The 21,081-nt window shown below is 43.1% G+C and overlaps 1 protein-coding gene and 1 pseudogene across 4 annotated transcripts in view; one reads left to right on the top strand and one right to left on the bottom strand.

The window, feature by feature from the left end:
• Gpd2 (glycerol-3-phosphate dehydrogenase 2) overlaps window positions 1-21,081 on the top strand; it is a 133,730-nt gene that overhangs the window by 11,445 nt on the left and 101,204 nt on the right. For 2 of the 4 annotated variants that reach the window (XM_029470737.2, XM_021155445.3), the window contains exon 2: window positions 19,804-19,913. In XM_029470737.2, coding sequence (XP_029326597.1) covers window positions 19,812-19,913 — 102 coding nt within the window. In that variant the 5' untranslated portion in view covers window positions 19,804-19,811. Of the gene's footprint in view, window positions 1-16,992; window positions 17,075-19,803; window positions 19,914-21,081 lie in introns of those variants that run through there. The other 2 variants (XM_021155443.3, XM_021155444.3) reach the window with 2 other exon arrangements.
• On the bottom strand, window positions 3,793-4,201 carry LOC110289298 (small ribosomal subunit protein bS21m pseudogene; annotated as a pseudogene).

Genomic DNA, 21,081 nt, shown 5'->3' with positions numbered 1-21,081 from the left:
TAGTGAGCTCCAGGCCAGGCTGAAACCCAGAGGGAAACCTTGTTTCACAACATCAACAAAAAGACAAAAGGTCCTGTTAGTTTCTTAATCTCTTAGAGGAAAGCCCAACTTAAAACTATTTGAAAGCTTAGTGTCGTTGATAAGAAGGTACTTCTTATATATTAGGAAATTAAGTTTTGTTGGTTAGGCTTGAGCTGCATCAGAGGGTCATGGAATTTTACCATATATAATAATTTTCTACTTGCCAAGGACCAATTGTGGTTAATAGTGATTCGGTTGAGACTGAATATGATCAGTCTGTTCTGACTGCTAAAAGGATACAGGGATATGGAAAGTATGGGGTGACACTGAAAAGAGAACTTAGGTTAAAATTATAGAATTTAGTTGTTCAACTGAGGAATTATCATGTGGACAACCCATTGTGCTAAAGATGGAAAGAAGCGGACAGATTTAGGAGATGTTTGTGAAATAGGTTGGTGACTAAATTTGATAGTAGATTAAAAAGAATCAAAGGGTTCATTTCTTACTTGAGCACCTAGGCCCAATTACTGAGAAAATGAGAATTTGGGTCGATGGAAGAAGACAGAAAGCACTCTGATTTGGTTGCACCGAGTTTGAGTTGCTTCTTAGATATCTTGTACAACCGGGCAAATATTATTTCGAGAGACTGAAAGGCATTTACGCTGAGTAGACAAATTGGGGCTTTTTTTTTTTTTTTTTGGTTTTTCAAGACAGGGTTTCTCTGGCTGTCCTGGCACTCAATTTGTAGACCAGGCTGGCCTCGAACTCAGAAATCCACCTGCCTCTGCCTCCTGAGTGCTGGGATTAAAGGCGTGCGCCACCACGCCCGGCTATTGGGGATTTTTTTTTTTTTGCACATTGTTTATATTTAATACTGCATGGGATTTCCTATAGAGAATGTCAAGAAAGAGAAGGGACGAGTGATCAGTGGTTACATAGACTGGCCTCTTGGGAACTAGGAGAATGTGATCTCTCTGAAGACAAGCCCAGAGTGGGTTTTTTTTTTTTAATTTTTTTATTAAAGAAGATGGTTTTGCATCAATTACAGAGATTGCATTTGGTGAAATAGTTCATGTTTGATTTTGACTAATAAGTGGAGGACGCGGGACAAAAGCTTAATGGGGTTGAGTTGTGGAGGTGGAAGCTGGAAGCCAGACTTTTCAGAAAACTCAAGAAATGTGAAGAAAAATGAGCTGAGAAGGAGATGGCGATGATGTTTACGCACACGGTGCGTTGAAGAAGAACCGTAATACTTAAAACAGACACTATGATAGTCAGAGCCCATGCTGAGACTGATTCAAAGAATAACTCAGCAGAGCTTGGGGCCTGGAGGGTTGGAGCCTCCAGGTAAATCCATACAGAGCTGAGTTTGGGAAGGAACCAAGTGCTAGGGTCATCAATGAATGAGCAGAAGATGGATGGTGACTGCAGAGGAGGAATAATAGGAGGGTTTTTTTTTTTTTTTTTAATTGTACGCTATGCCTGTTTCTAAGAACAATAGGACTGAAAACAACAACAACCAAGTTTCATGTTTTGTTTGATTGGCACATTGGTCTTTTTTTTTTTTCCTTTTTCTTTTTGAGATTGTAGTGTAATTACAACATTTCTTCTCCCCGACCCGCTCCAACCCTCTCATAATGCTGACTAGAATAGCCTTTATGGCACGGTATGGAGTTAACCATTGCGTCACTGGCCATCATTTGTCTACCGGGCAAAGTCCAAATTCCTTTGAATTCGCAGGGATCATATGAGATATTTAATAACTACCCCACCTGGCTTATTTTTTTCTCATCTCCTGGGTTATGATTGCTTTGATGGCCACCCTGAACTTCTAGCTCATTCTAATCTTGCTTACCTTTGAGGGAGGGCTATTACCCAGCCAGAAGTCCTTCAGGTAGGCTAACCACACTTGACTAGAACTAAGATGGCTGCTAGAGACAGCAGTCTCCAGCTTTATTATAATATCACCTGCATTGTAAGTGACACATTCTCCAGTACCGGACAGTCACCACTGTCAAGGTAGCCCACTGGATGTAGCATAAAAAGAGTAAAAATAGATGCCTATACGAGGAACTTTCTACCCATCCTTAGTGAGATATTAGGCCTTCCCTTTAGTAGCCTATTCCCCTCCTCTGCCTTGCCCACCATAACAAAGAACACTACCCCTGCAAGGTCGAGGGCTTGCTTGGCATCTCTGTCTCACAGGTGTTCTTGACCAACCATACAAGTTTCCAGTTGATATTCAGTCTTGTTACTGGTTCTACAGTTCCCAGAGAGAAACAGGACCCATGCTGTGGGCAGTATCTAGTAATGTTGCTGGCCTCTGCTTTTGCACCACAGGGACACTCATTCCCTCGGGAAGGACTGTGTTCACCTTGGCATCTTTTCTCATAGTCATTTGGACACTGAACCTTCAACAGAAGAGTTACTATTGCTTTCCCTACAGCTACCCTTAGGATCTTCCTTGGCCCCTTCTCCCTCAGGGATAAGTAGTCCTTTAGCTTTTTATCTAAACCTTATCCATACACATTTCTTTTATTGTTGATTAATTAATTTTTTGACAAAGGGTTCCCATTATGTAACCATGGCTGTCCTGGAACTTGTTCTGTAGACCAGGCTGGCCTTGAACTCACAGAGATCTGCTTGCTTCTGCCCCCTGAGTGGTGGGATAAAAGGTGTGTGTTACTATGCCTGGTTTCTATTTGTTTTAGAATCTCCTTTTCTGAACTATGATTTCCTTCAAGGCAGAATCCACAAATTAGTCACTCACAGGTTTAACCGATGAAAACGTAGTGCTTATTAACTTTACAAATTGCCTTTCTTTTCTGAGGTGTAAGTCATGTTGTGTATACTTTTGGGTTATCTTTTCTTTGATATTTTTTCATAGAGTACCTCATAGTCCAGGCTAGCTTTGAATTCACTTTGTAGCCAAGGTTGTCTTGAACTATTGAGTTTATTGTCTTTATTTCCTAAGTGTGTACGTACATTTTTCAGATTTTGCATCAGATTCCTGTTGTTAGCGCGACCTCCCACCCCCACCCCCTTACTGGTGAAGGAGAATCTGTTGAAAGCAAAGATGGGTGCAATAAACACTTGCTATCTGTGTGACCAAGGTGATTAAGATGGAAAGCCAGCAATCTGGGTTACGCCTCGTTCGCCGTTGTCGTTGCTTTGGGCTGAGCTGTAATCATTAACTTCTTTACTTATATAGCCTAATGAAGGCAAATGTGGTGGTTTTCTGGTGTGCTTAAGTATGATTGGTTGGCCTTTTTCCACTGTCCACCTGAGTATGCCGATGGGAAGTAGAACTTTCTGAAGACTTGCATCAAAGTTCAGTTCCTTTAAGGTCTCCTCAGATGTCAGTTTCCTTGTCTCACATGAACTAATAATTACTTCTGTGTTGCCAAGATTTGAGATAATGTAAATCAGATACCAGCAGTATGAACATTGTGAGTCACCATGATGTGTAAGAACACCAGGGAGTGAGTCACTCCGTAGCACAAGTGGATGGGAGTGGTGGGAAAGGGAGCATGGTGGGGACTGGCTGGTTTGGGAGTCTAGGATGAATAACAGGGATGCTGTGATGGGTAAAGTGGCTAGTGGGACCGCTAATGGGATGCCTGAAGTTAGCATGTTCCCAGTGAGTGAACAAGGAAGACCTGTTTTGACACTTGGGGTCATAGATTGTTTTCAGGTAATTCCTGCAAGAACAATCAGTTGTCATTTGTGTCTTCATGTCCTGAGACCAGTGTATCATTCTTTTTTTTTTTTTTTTCTTGTTCACCTGTGATGGAGTTTTTATTATAGAGAAAAGTAACAGAACTTGGCTGGATAAAGAAAGGAGTTGGACATAGAACTAGTGTGGGTGCCTAGCCCCAAGCCTCAGCAGCCCAGCCACGGGTCTGCATGGTTCTTTCGCATCAAGAAGTTAATCTTTCGAGCCATTTCCATGTTGTAGATCCTCCGGCATGTTGCTGGCAGCGGTGGCAAGGCTTCTCATAGTAGCGTCGTTGCTTTATGACTTCGGTAAGCCCATCGGTGGTGAGGATTCTGTTCAGGGTCCAGTAGGCACCTTCCACGTTCCCCTCCTGAACCATCACAGTCCTGGCAATGAACTTCAGATGTTTAGCCATGGCTTCGTATTTAAGTCTTCATTCTTCCGGGACACAGACTGGGGCCTCTGAATTCGGACTCTGGGTCTCTCCAGTGTATCATTCTTAAGGCCCTGCATTTTTAAGAAATACCCTGATTTCTTTAGAAAGATTAACTTACAAAGTTAACTGGTCTGATAGCCTTTTGGTTTTATATTAGTAATTGCCCCCCCCCCCCCAAGAGATGGAGTTCAGAGCTGTGATGGAGCCAAAAGCAACTTCCCAGTTTCTCTGAAATAAGTACCCCAAAAAGTGCTATGCTATTCCAAAGAGAGGGCAAAATTCCACACTTGTCCTGGCACAGTTGTCCCGGTGGATTAACCCCAGAGGGTTAATTCAGGACACAAACCTTTGATCAGGATTCTCACAGGAGAATGCTTTCAGTTCATGCCCACACTAACAGTGTTGGAGGTCCAGCTACTGGACTTCACGTGATTGCAGCCTGACCTGAGGGAAAGTCAGCTCCCTCCCTTTGACTTCTGCAACCACCAACCTGTGGCCCAGATCCACAGTAGATCCTGGGCTTTGTACAGATTTGTAAGAGGCCACTCCACAAATAACAGTATCTCTTCTGTTTGAGACAGTGTTTATTTTGGAAGGCGATGTTAGAGAAAAGCTAGAGAAGGCCTTACTGACTGTTTTACCAGGTAATTGACAGGATTTATTTATGAGTGATAAGAGTACCTGAGTTAGAGCAGGTGCTGCGTAGGCCCCAAAACAGGGTTGCATCTCCACGAAGGCAGGCTGTTGTTTCCTTCTCTACTTATATAGGCTTGCATAGTGGCCACATCTGCATTGTGGGCATGCAGGATGTTAGTGAGAGCTTATAGTATAGGCCTTAGATATCACAGTGGCAGTTGGCAGGTACATTCCACACTGCATCTTTAGGAGTAGGTGAGACCTTATAGAGGAGCTAACTAAACTCATTGTCACACAGCTTGTGTCTGGGTTGAGCCGAAGGGCTGCTGGTGTCTTTGGTGTGGTACAGGTTCTCCCACGGTGGATGTTGTACTGAACTTGACAGTGGTGTCAGTTGAATATGCTATACGACCCTGAGTGTGCCTGGTCATGTGTGACTGTGCTAAGGACAGCACCTGCGACTAGCAGGAATCGGGATGTACCCCGAGGAAGGGCTGTGTCCTGCAAACAAGTAGTCAATTGTTAGTGGCAGGGGAGGAAAGCAAGGTTGAGCTCATCATAGGAGCTTTCTCTGTGGGCTTCCTTTAAGGCCTAGTACAGTTCAAGGGCCCCTGTGTGAGTGGCTCACCTCATTTTGGTAGTCTGGAGTCTACAGCAAAGTAGCAGAAAGAAGGCAAGAGTCAATCCCTGAAGGTTGTCCTCTAACCTTGGAGTTTATGCTGTTATTATGTGGTTTATACTCATGCGCACATCTCTCTGTCTCTGTCTCTCTGTCTCTCTCTCTCTCACACACACACAGACATGCATACACATGCATACATACAGAGTGAAAAATGCTGAGAGTTTTGGTTCAAGTTAACTGAATGAAAAAAGGAAAGAAAAGAAAAGAAAAGAAAAGAAAAAAAAGAAAAGAAAAGAAAAAGGAATGGGAAGGCCATGACTGCTCCTAGGTATGGTGGAGGAGAAAGTGTGTCATAGATATGTAGGAGAGCATAGCCAGAGGCAGGAGAGACTAGAGTGGTCACGACCCTGAACTATGTAGGGACAAAGGGTGGAGGAGGAGAAGAAGGGAGAGAGGGGAACCAAGTGTAGCAGCCAGGAGGTCGAAAAAGGGCACAGAGAGAGGAGGTAACAAAAATGTCTGGACTATATTGGGAAGAGCCTCTGGGTAAGGGCAGCCCAGCCCCTGAGCTAGAAAGTGAAGGATGCTGGGAGAACCTGGAAGCCAGGTCTGCTTTGATATGTTTAATAGGCACCTCAACTGCTTGTCCTGAGTTTGAAACTTAGTATTAGCTGGTTTAAGTAGTTACTGAATCAGATGCTTAAGGGGAAATCATCTTAGGGTGGATGCTCTATGTTCCTCAGAGAACGGTAGATACCTCTGTAGTGTTTTCTAGGTCTTGCTCCAAGACTCCTAATAAACTGCAGAGGCAAAGCCTATTTCTCCTTTCTCTGTGTGGCTCTTTACCCATCTTTATTAATGACAAGAGTGGTTGTATAACATGAAAGTCACCAGAGGAATGGTCAGATGACAAGGGTTTTGGTCAGATGCCAGCAGTCCATTTGCTGGGTTCCCGTAGAGAACTTTCCTTATTACAGGAACAACACACAATCATACAGATATTAAAATGATGCATTCAATGACTCAACCCTACTAGTTTCACATATGGGGGCGTGGGTTACTCCTTGAGTCTTCCTGTTGGCGTTTGCCCATATGCTCACACAGAAGTTTGCATGCACATACACTTAAATTTTTTGAGAAAAGGTCTTGGAGAGTAGGCATGACTACCTGGTATCTATTATATAGACTAGATTGGCCTAGTATTTGCAGCGATCCTCCTGGATTTATAGGTGTGTCCCAGCTCTGTTGAGTAGGGTCACTGTTTTATATACTTTTCTACATTCTCATCATGGTGTCTCTATCCCTAATGCTAACAATCTATAAGAAATCTAAACACCGACTGGCTTGATACCTGGCCAGGAAGGGGATCCACCATCTTCTTCTCTCACTAGCATGAGAGTTACACACAACCTCCAGTATGCCTAGCTTTTACATGTGTGCGAGGGATCCAAACTCCATGCGACTTTTTTGTTTGTTTTTCCAGGCAGGGTTTCTCTATGTAGCCCCAGCTGTCCTTGGGCTCACTCTGTAGACCAGGCTGACCTCAAACTCGGAGATATGCCTGCCTCTGCCTCCTCAGTGCTGGAACTAAAGATATGCACCATCACACCGGGCCGGACACCTGGTTATTGTGTTTAATACGTAGGTACATTGTTCCACTTCCGGTCCTGAGGTCCAGAGAAGTCAGGTATCTTTCTTTTCAGGCTGAGGCTGTCCTAGGCTGGGTTGAACACCTCAGGTCACAGTCTCTGTGGAAGCACTCAGCTGCCTCAGAACATAACAAAGTACGTTGTTGGCAGCTGCCAAGGTAATGGCTTCGGGAGTAGGCAGAAGTGCACTGGGTGAGGTCAGGCCTGTGAAGGTCACCTCATTGATATTGGAACCTGGAGTTTTGACAAGAGTCCTTTTAGAAATGCCATTTTACAAGTCACTTTCTTCCTGCCTGTGTCTTGGTGAGCTTTGGGCTCAAGCTCTGTGCTAAATCTTTCGGGCTGGCTTTGATTCTTTCAGCATTATCTTAAGAGTTCCTGGCTGAGGAGAGGCTGTTGAGTCTGAATTGCTAAAGTGCTCTGCTGTGCTCTGCCTGAGTTCCATCCACCCTGTGATTTGACTGACAACAGTGTTAGCCTAGTTCGCTGGGGTCTGGAGAATTGCAACTGCTCAGTCAAGAGTGTTTCCTGAGCTGGAATTGAAATGCAGGGCCCTTTAGCTTCTAGTGTGACAACAATGTTCTTCTGGCAATTGACTTTCACTCTTCAGTCTCCAATGGGGGGGGAATTATGAAATAAAATGGGGTGGTGGTGGTGGGGGGAAGAGGGCCAAGCATCCTTGTCAAGATTCAAACCCATAAAAATGAGTAACTGTAATTAACCATGTGCAGTCTCTCTTCCCTATTACATGGGCATTTAACTGGGTCACTCTGCTTCACACAGCAGGTTAGCAGATGGTAGATATGACCCGAGGTCCTTTTGCAATACATGTCCAAAATCAGTTCCAGTTATGAGGAGTGTGTGTGTATATGGAAGGGTAACCGGCAAACAACCCCAGCCCCAGGGGGACTAGATGTGAAGACACCTTCCTCTGTGGGTATTGGAGAGGCTGTTCTTTGTACCAGTCTGTCACAATGAATGAGAGGGAGGGAGCAGTCTCTCAAGTATGTGTTCAATAGGTATTTGTGTTTGAGATGATCCCGGAAGTGTGGGTTTTCCTATTGTAGATACTATTTTTTGATTGCAGTTTGTGTGTTTTTCTTTCTTTCTCAGGGAGGTTCTTTATTCTTTCTCTCTCTAGTCCCTTCTGCCTCCTTTTCATATGTTTCATATATTGATAAGCATGGCTATGTTCTGTTAAAAAAAAAAAAACAACCAAATTGGTTTTACACACTCTACCCACTCTCGCTGATCTCCCTCCATCCCGGGTTTCAAGTAAAAAAACCTCTCCTGGTAGGCAAATGCTCTACCACCGATCGGGACACCACTGAGGAGTCTTTCTTTTGAAACACAAATTTCATCAGAGTGCTGTACTTTTAAAGCCCTCCACTGACTTCCTGTCTCCGCTATGTCAGAATGAAAGCCTTGCTAGGAGGAGGTCCTGTGTGACTTGGCACCTGTCTCTCCTTCTGACCTCAGCTGGGACCAACTGCAGAGGTCACTTGATGCAGTCACAGCGGCCTTTTGGCATACCAGAGATGTGGAGCTTGTACAGGCTGAGTATCTTTGTCTGCTGGCCTCTTGCAAAAGCCTTTCCCTCATGAACTATATGCTGACCTCTTCTCAAGAGACCTCCCCACAGCACACTCATGAACACTATCGAAATTCAATGCTGTCACTAGTCCCTACCCCTCCCCATCTCCCCGCACCCAGTTACTCTCTAAATTGTTACTCATTTTATTTACTGTTTCATAGCACTTGTCATTTAAAATATATCTTATCTTAAGAGGATCTTATGTTTATAAAACACCCCCAATCCATGACAACAGAGGGGTCCTCTGCCCTCAGAGCTGTGCTGGGTATCTAGCAGGCTGCACACGTTCAGACCCAGTGGCCCTCTACCTGCCTTCTTCACTTGGCAAGATGGTTAAGGGATATTTTTCTGAATATTTCGAATTCTTGCTTTGGTTATATTCTAAGAGCTTTTGATTTTTGTTTTCCTGTGTTAATGTGTGTGTGTGGTATGTATTTGAGTTCTAAAATATAGCAATAATGAAAATATAGCTCACATTTTGAAATTGGACTTAATTACTTTATCTTAGAGGCACTTGTATGTACTGAAAAAGACTTGAAAGTGCCAATCTACGATACTGACAATAATTTAGTTATAAATTATGTTGAATATACACTGGTTACATATGATATATAGCCCTGTGTTGTAAAGAGGTATCAGTTATACATAATCCTATTTTAATGATGCAAAGTATAAATGTAGGCATATTCGTGCCATTTGGCAAAAATGTTGTCTAGAACTAGGGTGACTCTACTTTGCCATACAAATGAATATATTGATTCCAGTTAGCTGAGGTGATATGCATATGTGTGGTTAGAAGACAAAGAGCTTTGCATTTTCTATTCACACCAGTTAAAAAATAACTTTTTAAAATCTGTTTGAGTATAGAAAGACACTCCAATTGTAGAGCAGGAGAGGTTTACTGTATTAATTTTTGGGGTAAGTGTGGGTGTATGTAGGTTAGGGTATAAAAGCTGAGTTGTGTGCATGCATATGTGTGTGTATGTGTGTGCTTTGAAATAATCTTGTGTGAGAGTGTTTAGGGGCACTATTGCTGTAATAAAACACCATGACCAAAAGCAACTTGGGGAGGAAAGGGATTATTTGGCTTACACTTCCACATTAAAGTCCATCACTGAGGAAGTCAGAGCAGTGAGCTGGAGGCAGGAGCTGATGCAGAGGCCATGGAGAGGTGCTGCTTACTGGCTTGCTCGGCCTGCCTTCATATAGAACCCAGGGCCAAGATCCCACTGGTGGCACCACCCACAGTGGGCTGAGCCCTTCCCCATCAATCACTAATTGAAAAAAAAAATGCTCTATGGGCTTGCCTATGATACAATCTTAGGGAGGCATTTTATCAATTGAGGATCCTGCCTCTCTGATGAGAGGATCTCAAGTTGTCATCAAATTAACCAGCGTGTGTGTTGTGTGCATGTTTGTTTGTATATTTGAGTGTGTGTACGATGTACATGGCCAGAGACTGAAGTCTGACATCTTTTTCAATTGACCCCCACCTACTGTATCGAGACAGAGCATTTACAGAGTGCAGGGGACTCAAACTGATCCTCACACTTGCATGCGAGTCACTTTCTTCACAGAGCCCTCTGCTGGGGCCCACACTTTTATTTTGTATTTTCTGAGATGATTTATGTAGCTCAAACTCATAATCCTTCTGTCTCCTTTGTCAAACTGTACAGGGCTGTAACTCACCAGTGAGGCATTTACTTTTATTTTTATGTATGTTTTGCCAGAGTCTCGCTATGTAACTATAGATGGCCTGGAACTCACTATGCAGATCGGGCTGACCTTGAATTTACAAAGATCTCCATTCCTCTGCCTCCCACCCAAATGCTGGGATCAAAAGTGTGGGTCACCACATGCTACCCAGGTTTTAGATGTTCGAGACAGAGTCTCTCAGCCAGGAGGATTTGCAACTCTGTGTGGAATGGCCTTGAGTTAGAATCCTCAGGCTTTTGCTCCCCGAGTGAGTGGTATTCCCCACTCTGCCTAACTCGGAATTCTTTGTGTTAGTAAGAACTGTGGGTTATTTGCTATATCCATATTTCTTACATCAAAAGGCACACATGATCTAACTAACCTACAAGATGAGAAGAGGCAGGGAGAGATGAAATGCCCACCAGTGTTAAAGCCAGAGGAGGAAAGCCCAAGTGCTAAGATGCTGCTTTGTGGCCTCTTTGCAATGTTTGGAGCAATTTATTTGTTTTTGGAACACAGTTTTAGATAATTTGGCTCTCAGTTTCTAACCATGGTGATAAGTTGGAAGTACATAGAGAGCTTAAAGTCTGTACAAATTATCACCAGCACGATAGTTTGGAAGAAATAGAAAAAAACCTTTATAATGCAGAAAAAGGAAAAATTGAGATGGGACGGACACTTGGACTAAGGAAGAAGTGAAGGCATTGATAGTATTATGTTTTCTACTGGGTGCTGGAGATTGAATCCAGGTCCTCTGCAAGAAGACCTGTGCTTACTGTGTGTGTGTGTATATATATGTGTGTGTGTGCGCACACAGGTCAGAGGACGGCTTGCAGGAGTTGGTTCTCGCCTTACACCTTGTGGGGCTTGGAGATGAAAATCAGATTCTCAGTCTAAGAGGCAAGTGCCTTTACCCACTGAGCCATCGTAAATTAAAAAGATAGCTTTAGAATATTGAGCAGAATGCTTTTTATTCTCTGTTTCTGGGATGCAAGCTTTGACTGCGGCTGTTGTTAGCTGTGCCATGTTGGTACCAATGAATATCTCAGCCCCTGGTTATTCATTCATTCATTCATTCATTTTTGAGACATTGCCTTGTAGCTCAGGCTAGCCTTGGACCTATTGTTCAGCATGTTTACTAGTATGATTTCAGGCGTGAGGACTACACTTGGCCGTAAGTAGGATGGCTGAGATCAAGCAAAAACATCGCTCACAATTTTTGCTTAGGTGAAAGGAAGTTGAATATTTTTGGGGCAAGGGTGAAGGGACTGGACAATGCTCTACTGTTGCACATACCCTTGAATAGGATCATTGTGAGCGGACATCTTATTTCAACATCTCTTGTTTTCTTATGGCTGTTTCCTTGAGGTTCAGACATGTTTAGGGAATCTGATCACTTTACCAAAAACAGCACAGTCTGAGATTATTGTGACTAGTGTATTTTAGGTTTTCTGACACCGTCACCGTGTGTGCAGCTTAAACATCCACATATACACATATGGATTATTGGATGTGTGGAGGAGTGAATTGAAATGTAGAATTCAGCAAGCTGGGGGTGAAAAGGGACACAGGTATACAATGTGGTAAACTCTGCTCTCTGGGATTCCCTCCCCAGCATACTTCCGGACCACAGAATTACTTCTAATTCTGTTCTTCTCCAGAAGTATTTATAGTAGTGGTGGAGTAGGTCTGTATTTAAACAGTTTAGCTTTCTACAGTATAAAAAGTTGATTTGAAAATATTGTGCTATTACAAATTACTATACAAACTCAGGTATGGTTTTTTACTTTAGTTTGTTCTAGTTTTGGAGACAGGTTGCCACATAGACTCAGTGACCTGAAGGAATTATACAGTGACAGTTGACTATGGACGCCTGATTGTTCTTCCTCTCCCTTTGCCAAGTGCTAGGATTACTGGTATGTACTCCCGCCACACCTACCTGGTTTGGTTCTTTTGAGACTGAGTCTCACTGTGTAATCCTGGCTTGCCTAAAACTATGTATGTAGGTCTGTTTGGCCTCCAACCAGTGCTTACCTTCCTTCTCAGCCCCAGCCTAGAATTTGATCACTGGGAAACCGAAGACGCATCGTCCTCTCAGTTTTCTCCTCGGATCTTTTCTCTTGTGTTACCAGGAGGATGCTTCGCTTACTGACTTCTGAACGCCTCCAGGTTTATTGTTCCCTGCTGTCATGTTCAGTGTGTTTGTGTTCTTTATAAACACACACACACACACACACACACTTTCAGGGTGACTGGAGGATAGGAATCTGTTCTCAGAACGTGATTGGTTTAGATCTTTCTGTTAGAGTCATGTTGTAGAAAGAACATGTCCAACCAGTCTCATTTGTGCTTTGGTTACCACTTGATTGTGTCAGTCCTCGTCAGTGTGTTCTGTGTCAAAACACACTTCTTTGTGGGCATTTGGAATAAGAAAGAGTTTGCTTTGTTACAACCTGCCTAAACCTGAGTTTGCTGATGTTTCCTTATAACCTCATCACTGGGGAGGCAGAGGCAAGAGACCAGAAGTTTAAGGCTAACTTGTGCTACTGGAGACTGCCTCAGAAAACTTCAAACAGTAATAAACCCCCCCCAAAAAATACAAAACAAACAAACAACCAAACAACCTCACTAGTTCAAAGAACTCAGACATCCTTGTAGTTTTAACTTGAGTTTTAGTGTGAGTGAGTGGAAGAGAATGTGATTTGAGTTCACTTTCTCTTCTTCCATTGTGCTGTGGATTGCTGTCAGTCTCTAAATTCTGGACATACTGGGCAGGATTTCCTCTGAGCAAGTGCTGCATTTTTAATTTTGTAAAGTTCACATACCTTTCTTTTAAAAGTCACTGGATTAATATGTGGTTGGACATGTGAGTTGGGCCCCGGAGTGTGCCTCTCATGGGTGTGACATCATGATGTGACTCAGTGGGAAGTGGGGGTGGCTTTCTGTGCTCAGCTGCAAATGGAGAGCAAAGTATGGGTGGGGGCTTTGTGTTACTTTTGGACCGACTTGTATGTTTGGTTTGTAAATGGTTAGTAAGATAGCATATGCTAACTCTAAGTTATGCCCCAGGGATCATGTTTTGTATGTGACATGCCTTGTGCATCTGGGCTTTTCGATGTAGGTAATCAGAAGCGTGTGGAACACTTCACTAGCTTGCTGTAGAGCCTGGTCCCCCAAATTGCAAAGCTGGTGGTTGAATTCCTCTTCTTCAAGAGCTCCACTACTGAGCTCCATCTTCAGCCCCCTGCAGTTCAAGACAGGTCTTGCTATTCATCTCAGGCTGGCCTCCTTCCTGGCCTTGGGATGACAGACATGCCCGACCACACCCAACTGAGCATGCTCTTTGACCTGTACTTTTCCTCACACTGATCACACGTGTAACAGATGCTCATTCTTAGCCTGGCATACCAGTCAACATTTTGAGCAGTTCCCACTTTTCTGCAGTTAATGTAGAACTCGGAGATTAAATGTTCATTGCAGGTCAATGGGATTGCTTATAAGAGGCCAGAAAGATAGGGAAATTTGTCTATAGGTCCGAGGTTTCTCTCACACTGAGAGATGATTATGAATGCATGAGATCTTACGTTACCTTTACATATATTTTTAAAAGATTTATTTATTTATTATATTTATTTATTATATGTAAGTACACTGTACTTGTCTTCAGACACCCCAGAAGAAGGCATCAGATCTCATTACAGATGGTTGTGAGCCACCATGTGGTTGCTAGAATTTGAACTCAGGACATCTTGATGAGTGCTAAGAGAGATTAGCTGTAGTCTAGAGTGGACAGTAAAGTAAGTTATTTAGGTAGAGAATTCAGGGGGTGGAAATATTCTTTCCAGCATAAGCATACTTCTGATTGTCCTATATTTTTCTTTCTTAAAATTGGTTTTATTATTGTGTTCCTATGCCTCTTGTGCTCCCAGACAGACCATGGCAAAGGTTGGAGACGAGAGGGCAGTTTTCTCCACCTTGGGATCTGGGAGACTGAACTCAGGTGGTCAGGTTTGTGTGGAAGCCTTTTCTTCCCTGACTGTTCTTGTTGGCTTTTTTATATTTTTCACTTGATGGTTGTTTCTTGCTGTTTTTTTTTTTTTTTTCCGAGACAGGGTTTCTCTGTGTAGCCCTGGCTGTCCTGGAACTCACTTTGTAGACCAGGCTGGCCTCGAACTCAGAAATCCACCTGCCTCTGCCTCCCGAGTGCTGGGATTAAAGGCATGTGCCACCATGCCCGGCTTGTTTCTTGCTTTTAAAGGGAGATGTCTGACTAAGTTATTCAAATATATGATTTAGCTGGGAGGGTCGCCTTGGCTCTGAGTGGGAGAAGACAGGTAGGGAACACTCTGGGACTGGGTTTGAGATGTATGTTGATCTGAGTTGCTATCTATAGTGGGTGTCATTGAGGGACAGCCAAGGGTTCAGGTAAGCTCAGGTGGTCCCTGCAGACTTTGAGAAGTGGCAGCCGTCGTTGGTGTCTGTGGGCACTCCAGGAGCAGGTGCAATGGTCACTTCTAGGCCGATGTTTCCTAAGCCTATACTTTGAAGGCCTGTTTTGTTTTGTTTATAAGTTTGAGATGGATATATTGCTACTCTCTTGTTTTCTTTAAATAAGTATTGTACTAAGACTTGAAATTTTCGCAGTTCCAAACTGGTCTCCTTCCTGCCTTCATTTAGTTTGTCTGTCTGGATCAGAACATTGCATCAGTGGGGCCAACCCCCAGCTCTCATGATCCCTCACTTTACCATGTTGGCTCTCTGCCCACTTCCTCCTGTCATCTTTTGTCAGTACCCTTTGGTCACCTTTCCCAAGGTTGACTGAAACCAAGCTCATTCAGCCCACATGGGGACCACTTCATTGTCATCTAGTTGGCCTCTTCTTCCTCATAACCTTCTGCACAAAATCCTACTGTAAAGGGAGACATACATACCGAGCAGATGTGCGTGTAAAGTGAGGGCCATTTTGTTTAGGCTTGGCCAGCTGAGCTAGACTTCTTGGAAGAATTGGAGTCAGGGTGTGCCAGCCTGGGAGCCAGTCCTGAATCACTGTGCATGTGATTTAATTAACAGTCCAGAAAGCATGGACATTGAGCTGTGTGATAAGCTAGATAATTCTGTGGTTGTATCACTTTCTTTTCCTTCCTTCCTTCCTTCCTTCCTTCCTTCCTTCCTTCCTTCCTTCCTCCCTCCCTCCCTCCCTCCCTCCACCCCCCCTCTCTCTCTCTCTTTCTTTCTCTCTTTCTTTCTTTCTTTCTTTCTTTCTTTCTTTCTTTCTTTCTTTCTTTCTTTCTTTCTCTCTTTCTTTCTTCCCTCCCTCCTCTCTCTCTCTCTCCTCTCTTTCTCTCTCATTTTATTTATTTATTTTTTAGAGAACACCTCCTCTGCTCAGGTGAGGCAGAATCCTAGAGCAGGGTCTTTGAGATGGGCCCCTTGGGCGTGAAAGGATTTCAGAACAATTTAGAGTGAAACACAATTACCTTAGTCATAGGGTATAATGTCAAGTTTAGAAATTAAGTAAATTTAAAATTTGGAAAAATGTGAGCTGATTTACCTTTAAAATTTTTTCTTCAAAATGAAAAAGAAATATTTTTATTTTAAGTGTATGAGTGCTTTGTCTGCATGGACATATGTGCATCATACGGATGTCTGGTACCTACAGAGGCCAGATGAGATCACCTGAAACTGGAGTTACAGACAGCTGTGATCCTCCGAGTATGAACTTGCTGGGGACCCAAGAACTATGCAAGAGCCCCAAAGTCTCTTGACTGTTGAGTCATCTCTGCAGACCCTAGAGGAATTTTTATTTGTAAACAAAGTCTTGAGGTGGGTTTATGAGGTGCCTGGTTTAGATTCCTGATGAAAGAGTGGTAATACAGTTGATCTCCAAGCCTCAAACATCCTGACCCAGGGTTGTCGTGTTTATTGCTTTAATGTCTTAAGAACAAACACTGTTATAAGTTTGATTTTTTTTTTTTGTTTTGTTTTTAAGGTTGGGTCAAGGTTTCTAATAAGGCAGTTCCTGGGGTGGGCGGCTTCTTTCTATTCCTGCATCCCCTTCATCTTTCCTAATTTCCTCACATTATTTGCTATCTTCTTGTTTGCAGCTTTTATTACTTAAAAATCTAACTTTATGTGTATGTCTGTATACCACTTGAGTGCCTGCTGCAAAGGCCTTTGGATCCCTTCTCTTGGAACAGGAGGTCAAGAAGGTTGTAAGCCACCAGGTTGGCACCGAGAATCCCTCCCTGGTTGAGCCACCTCTCTCACCCATTATTATTATTATTATTATTAGTTGTTGTTGTTGTTGCTGTTTTTCAAGACAGGGTTTCTCTGTATAGCCCTGGCTGTCCTGGAACTCACTTTGTAGACCATGCTTTCCTGGAACTCAGAAATCCGCCTGCCTCTGTAGTGCTGGGATTAAAGGCGTGCGCCATCACACCCGGCGAAAGCCGCCCTTTTGGAAGAATCAGCCCTACACTTATTTGGCTGAATGGACCAACACCTAGTGCTGAGACATTCTCATTGACTTCTGTGTACCACCCCAGTTGTCCTTGATGATGTGTGGTTTCCTTTGTGAGGTCATGAATGACGTTATCAGCAAGACAAGTAGTGCTACCACCCCAGGTCAAACCATCCACCACAGTCACATCCAATGGACCCACCAGGCTTCTGTCTATAAGGGGTAGGCATGCACATTGTTTAGGTAAATAAAACTAGGACTCTAATCTCTGTCTTGTTGATCAAAGTAACTGTCTGATAGCAGGCTGTCTCAGGGTCCCCAGAAGTTCTCTTGAGACAGTCACCCCTATGAACAGTTAGTGTCTCAGCACCTTAAACAACGTAAGCTGTGTGACAAATGGGTGCCTGCCTTTGGTGTGGTTTTGACTTTTAAAAGAAGATAAGGTTTAGCCTAAGGGTAACTGAATATTTGACTTCCTTAACCAGGAAACACAGTTTGAGCAAAAGTGGATGGTTATGTAGGGAAAGTGTCAGTGGTGGCAGATGAAGACATAGCTCCACATCACTGCTCGGAGCAGCCCGGGAAGTTCCCTCATGGCTTTAGAGATCCTGACTCAGGGTCAGGTTGGCGTAGGTTTCATGGCTTTGACCAGAGAAGTATTTTAGTCTAAGTCTGTTGGAGTTTATTAAAAATAGAAAAGTGCTCTTAGAAAGAACACTAGGAGCAGGGATGTGCTTGTCTCAATCAAGACTTAGTTTACAAACAGACATTCTTCATGGATTTCTCAGAGGACAAGGGAGAGAAGCACAGGCAATGGACAAGAACCATCCAAGTATAGGATCTTTAAGGATGAGGTGCACAGTGTCTCTTGCCAGGAGCTGTTTGTACTATTTTGGTGCCTCTCAACTTCAGTCTCATGGGATTGCTAAGAAACCTGTTTCTTCTCCTTCCCCACTTCTCTCTGAGTCCTTCTCCTTCTCCTTTACCTCTCTGATAAACCAGATTGTAGACTGGCTCTAGAGGTTCCTTGCACAGGATTAGAGTTTACAGGAAACCCAAGGGACCGTGCAAGGAAGTCAGGACAGTCCCTTCTACTGTAAGTGTGTTTGGGTTGAGATTTCTAGAAAACTGCAGGTTTACCGCTAGAGAAGGATGCTGTGAAGCAAACATTGGTCGGGAATCTTGGTAATCTGACTGCTGAAGGGCTTCCTCAGCCCTTCTTAGGGACGGGCTCCTTCCCTTCTGTCCCTTGGTTTTTCCTGTTCTTATAACAACAAAGATAGTAAAGGAGAGCCCTCCAATGTCAGGGTGTTTATGGTAAATAGTTTTTTGGGTAAGAATGATAATAATAATAATAGCAATACAAACCCATGTTGGAGTTTTGGAGTTTGAAGAAGAAGATCAGAAAGGAAAAATAGAAGAAATGCCAGCTTCTATTACTGTATAATTTATAATCCAAAATGAGTTCTGTATAGAATCTAGTTACCAACTCTACTGCAATTCTTTAATTTAGGAGAGTAGAACTGATATTTTACATCTAATATGGAACCCAACGGGGGCTGGAGAGATGGCTCAGAGGTTAAGAGTATTGTCTGCTCTTCCAGAGGTCCTGAGTTCAAATCCCAGCAACCACATGGTGGCTCACAACCATCTGTAATGGGGTCTGATCTACCTTCTGGTGTGTCTGACAGTGTGTACTCACATAAAAATAAATCATAAAATAAATCTTAAAAAATATGGAACCCAACATACAACTATAATTTATATTGATATATATATTTTTTTGTATTCTAAGTTAGAACTACCTTTAAACTTAGCAAGCTCTTAAGTTCCGTATTAATCAGGCACAAGTGACGTGTTCTGACAGGTCTGATCACTACCCATTCTTGAAAATAGAGTAATAGCTCCCTTCTAAGCGGTTGGGTGTGTTAGCAGCTTTTGTGAATGGAAAGAGAAAGGTTTAGGCAGGTCAAATTATTTGCTCTTAAGTTAAAAAAAAATGCTCACATAATGTTATCGTTTTATGCTTGACAGAATAAAGATAGACCAGAGAATTTTGATGGGATTCTTATGCCTTGCAATGGTTTTGGCTTCTAAAGAAGTCAGAAAATATTTTTAAATCCCTATGAACAGAACTTAAAAAAAATCCAATCAATCCAGTAGTAGAAAAGAGGGGAGAAGAAAGCAAGCCCTCACACAATACAGCACTTTATTTAGCAATACCCTGTGAGCACAAAGGAGCTTTCTCCTTGCCTCTGCTGGCCTGTCACTGGCTACAGGAAAACCTCCCCCCCTTTCTTGTCCCCTCTTCTCCCCCTCTAAACTCCACTAACAAAAGGAGTTACAGCAGGTTAAGTTATCATTCTGTTAGAGGACCAGGGCCTGGCATCTGTTCACTTCCTATCTGTAAAGTGTCCACTGTTTTAGCGAAGGAAATCTTAGTGTCTCAGCGTTCGGCTTCTGTGAGAATTACATCAAGAAGGGAGAACTTCAGAAAGTTGTCCCCGAGTTTGAATTGAACCTGCGGCCTAAGGACCTGAAGTAGGCCTGTGGGTTATTGTCCTGTTCAATGACCCAGTACTCCCACCGGCTTCCCTTGTGGAGAGGATTAGCTGGGGAACAAATTCGCAAGTACAGCTTGTAGTTTTGTCAAATCCACAACGACATTTCTTTTCACAGCTCTCTTGACTTTATACTGTTTAAATACCCCGAGTTGTCTCTTAATTTGCATTTCTTTCTTTAATTCTTGTCAGCTCTGAATGTAACGTTTACATAATCAATTTCCTGTCCTTTTTTTTTTTTTTTGAGTTAATGCTATTGGATTATTGTATACCCATTGTCATGTCAGGAATCTTCTTATTTTACGTTTCCTTGTCTACTTTAAGATAGTTTCATAAGCTGTGCAGTGTTTTATGATTAAGATTGTTAAGCAATTAAATTAACCTTTTCTTTTGTTTTTTTTTCCTTTGTAGGCTGAGCAATGGCGTTTCAAAAGGCAGTGAAGGGGACTATTCTTGTGGGTGGAGGAGCTCTGGCCACTGTTTTGGGACTCTCTCAGTTTGCTCATTACAGAAGGAAGCAAGTGAGTAGTAACTGCGATGAAGCAGGGATGCTGTCTCTGTGTGCTCATGGCTGTGCACGAACTACTCTTAAAATTCCTGTTAGGTTGGGATATCCTCAGAATAATGCCGAATGATACCCATGAACTTTGAGTACCTCGTGTTTTAGAATGGAAATGTCTTCTCAAAAGCCTCCATTTGGCTCCTTGATTTTTAAAGACTGCCTCATTTATTCGTGCCAGGGTTTGTTCATTTAGACCTTACTTTGTCCAGTTCATTGAGATGCCCGGGTGCTTTTTTCACACTTGCCAAGTTTGTCCTCTTAGAAGGCAGGAGTCTGGGAAAGAAAGTGAAAAAGCAAAGGCCCAATTCTGCTGTCTGGTTATATTTTTCCCTCCCTCCCTCCCTCCCTCCCTCCCTCCCTCCCTCCCTCCCTCCCTCCCTCCCTCCCTTCCTTCTGACTATCTCCATCTCTCTCTCTCTCTCTGCCTCTCTTTGTTCCCTTCTGTCTTCATCCTTTCCTTCCTTCCTCTATTCCTTCTTTCCTTCTTTCTCCCCGAATCCCTCTTCCTTCTTCTGACAGATTGTCAGTTTTGGCTGACCTAGAACTCAGTATGTTGATCAGGCTGGCCTTGAACTCACAGAGATCCACCTCCACCTTTGCCTTTGAGATGGAATTAAGGCATGCATCACTAGGCCTTTATATTTCCTAAGGGTTTGGTTACTTATGCAGCAAGTACATTATCTCAGGTAAGGAGGATGATTCAGTGAGGGGCACCACCACACCAGTGGGATTGACATGAACATTCTGAGAACAGTGTTTAGTTTCCCTTTAGTTCTCCCTGTGTACCACAACCATGGGTTGAGGGCAGGAAATGATCTCATGGCAAGACTTTGTACTCTTTGGCCTTGAGATGCCATAGTTAGCTTTGGTCTCCTGTTTCTTTCCTCCTAGGCTGTCTGGGCAGCTCAGTTCTGCTTCCAGAGGAGAGTGGAGGAGGTCTGGTGATGAAGCAACAGTTCTTCACCATTTCTGTGGCTGCCTTTTAAGCCACAGGTTTCCCTGCACTAGTTCTTCCTGTGTCTTTGTGTTAGAAGATGGTAGAACCAGGCGTATTGCTTGGAAGTTTCTACCCAAGAAAATTGAGAAATTGCCTTATATTTAGAGTGAATAAGCACCTCCGGTTTATT

The sequence above is a fragment of the Mus caroli genome, unplaced genomic scaffold, assembly GCF_978045245.1.
Source record: "Mus caroli unplaced genomic scaffold, Mus_caroli_1 scaffold_2, whole genome shotgun sequence".
NCBI lineage: Eukaryota > Metazoa > Chordata > Mammalia > Rodentia > Muridae > Mus > Mus caroli.
Note: the sequence above shows the minus strand (reverse complement) of the source record. Positions and strands in the feature narration are given on the sequence as shown.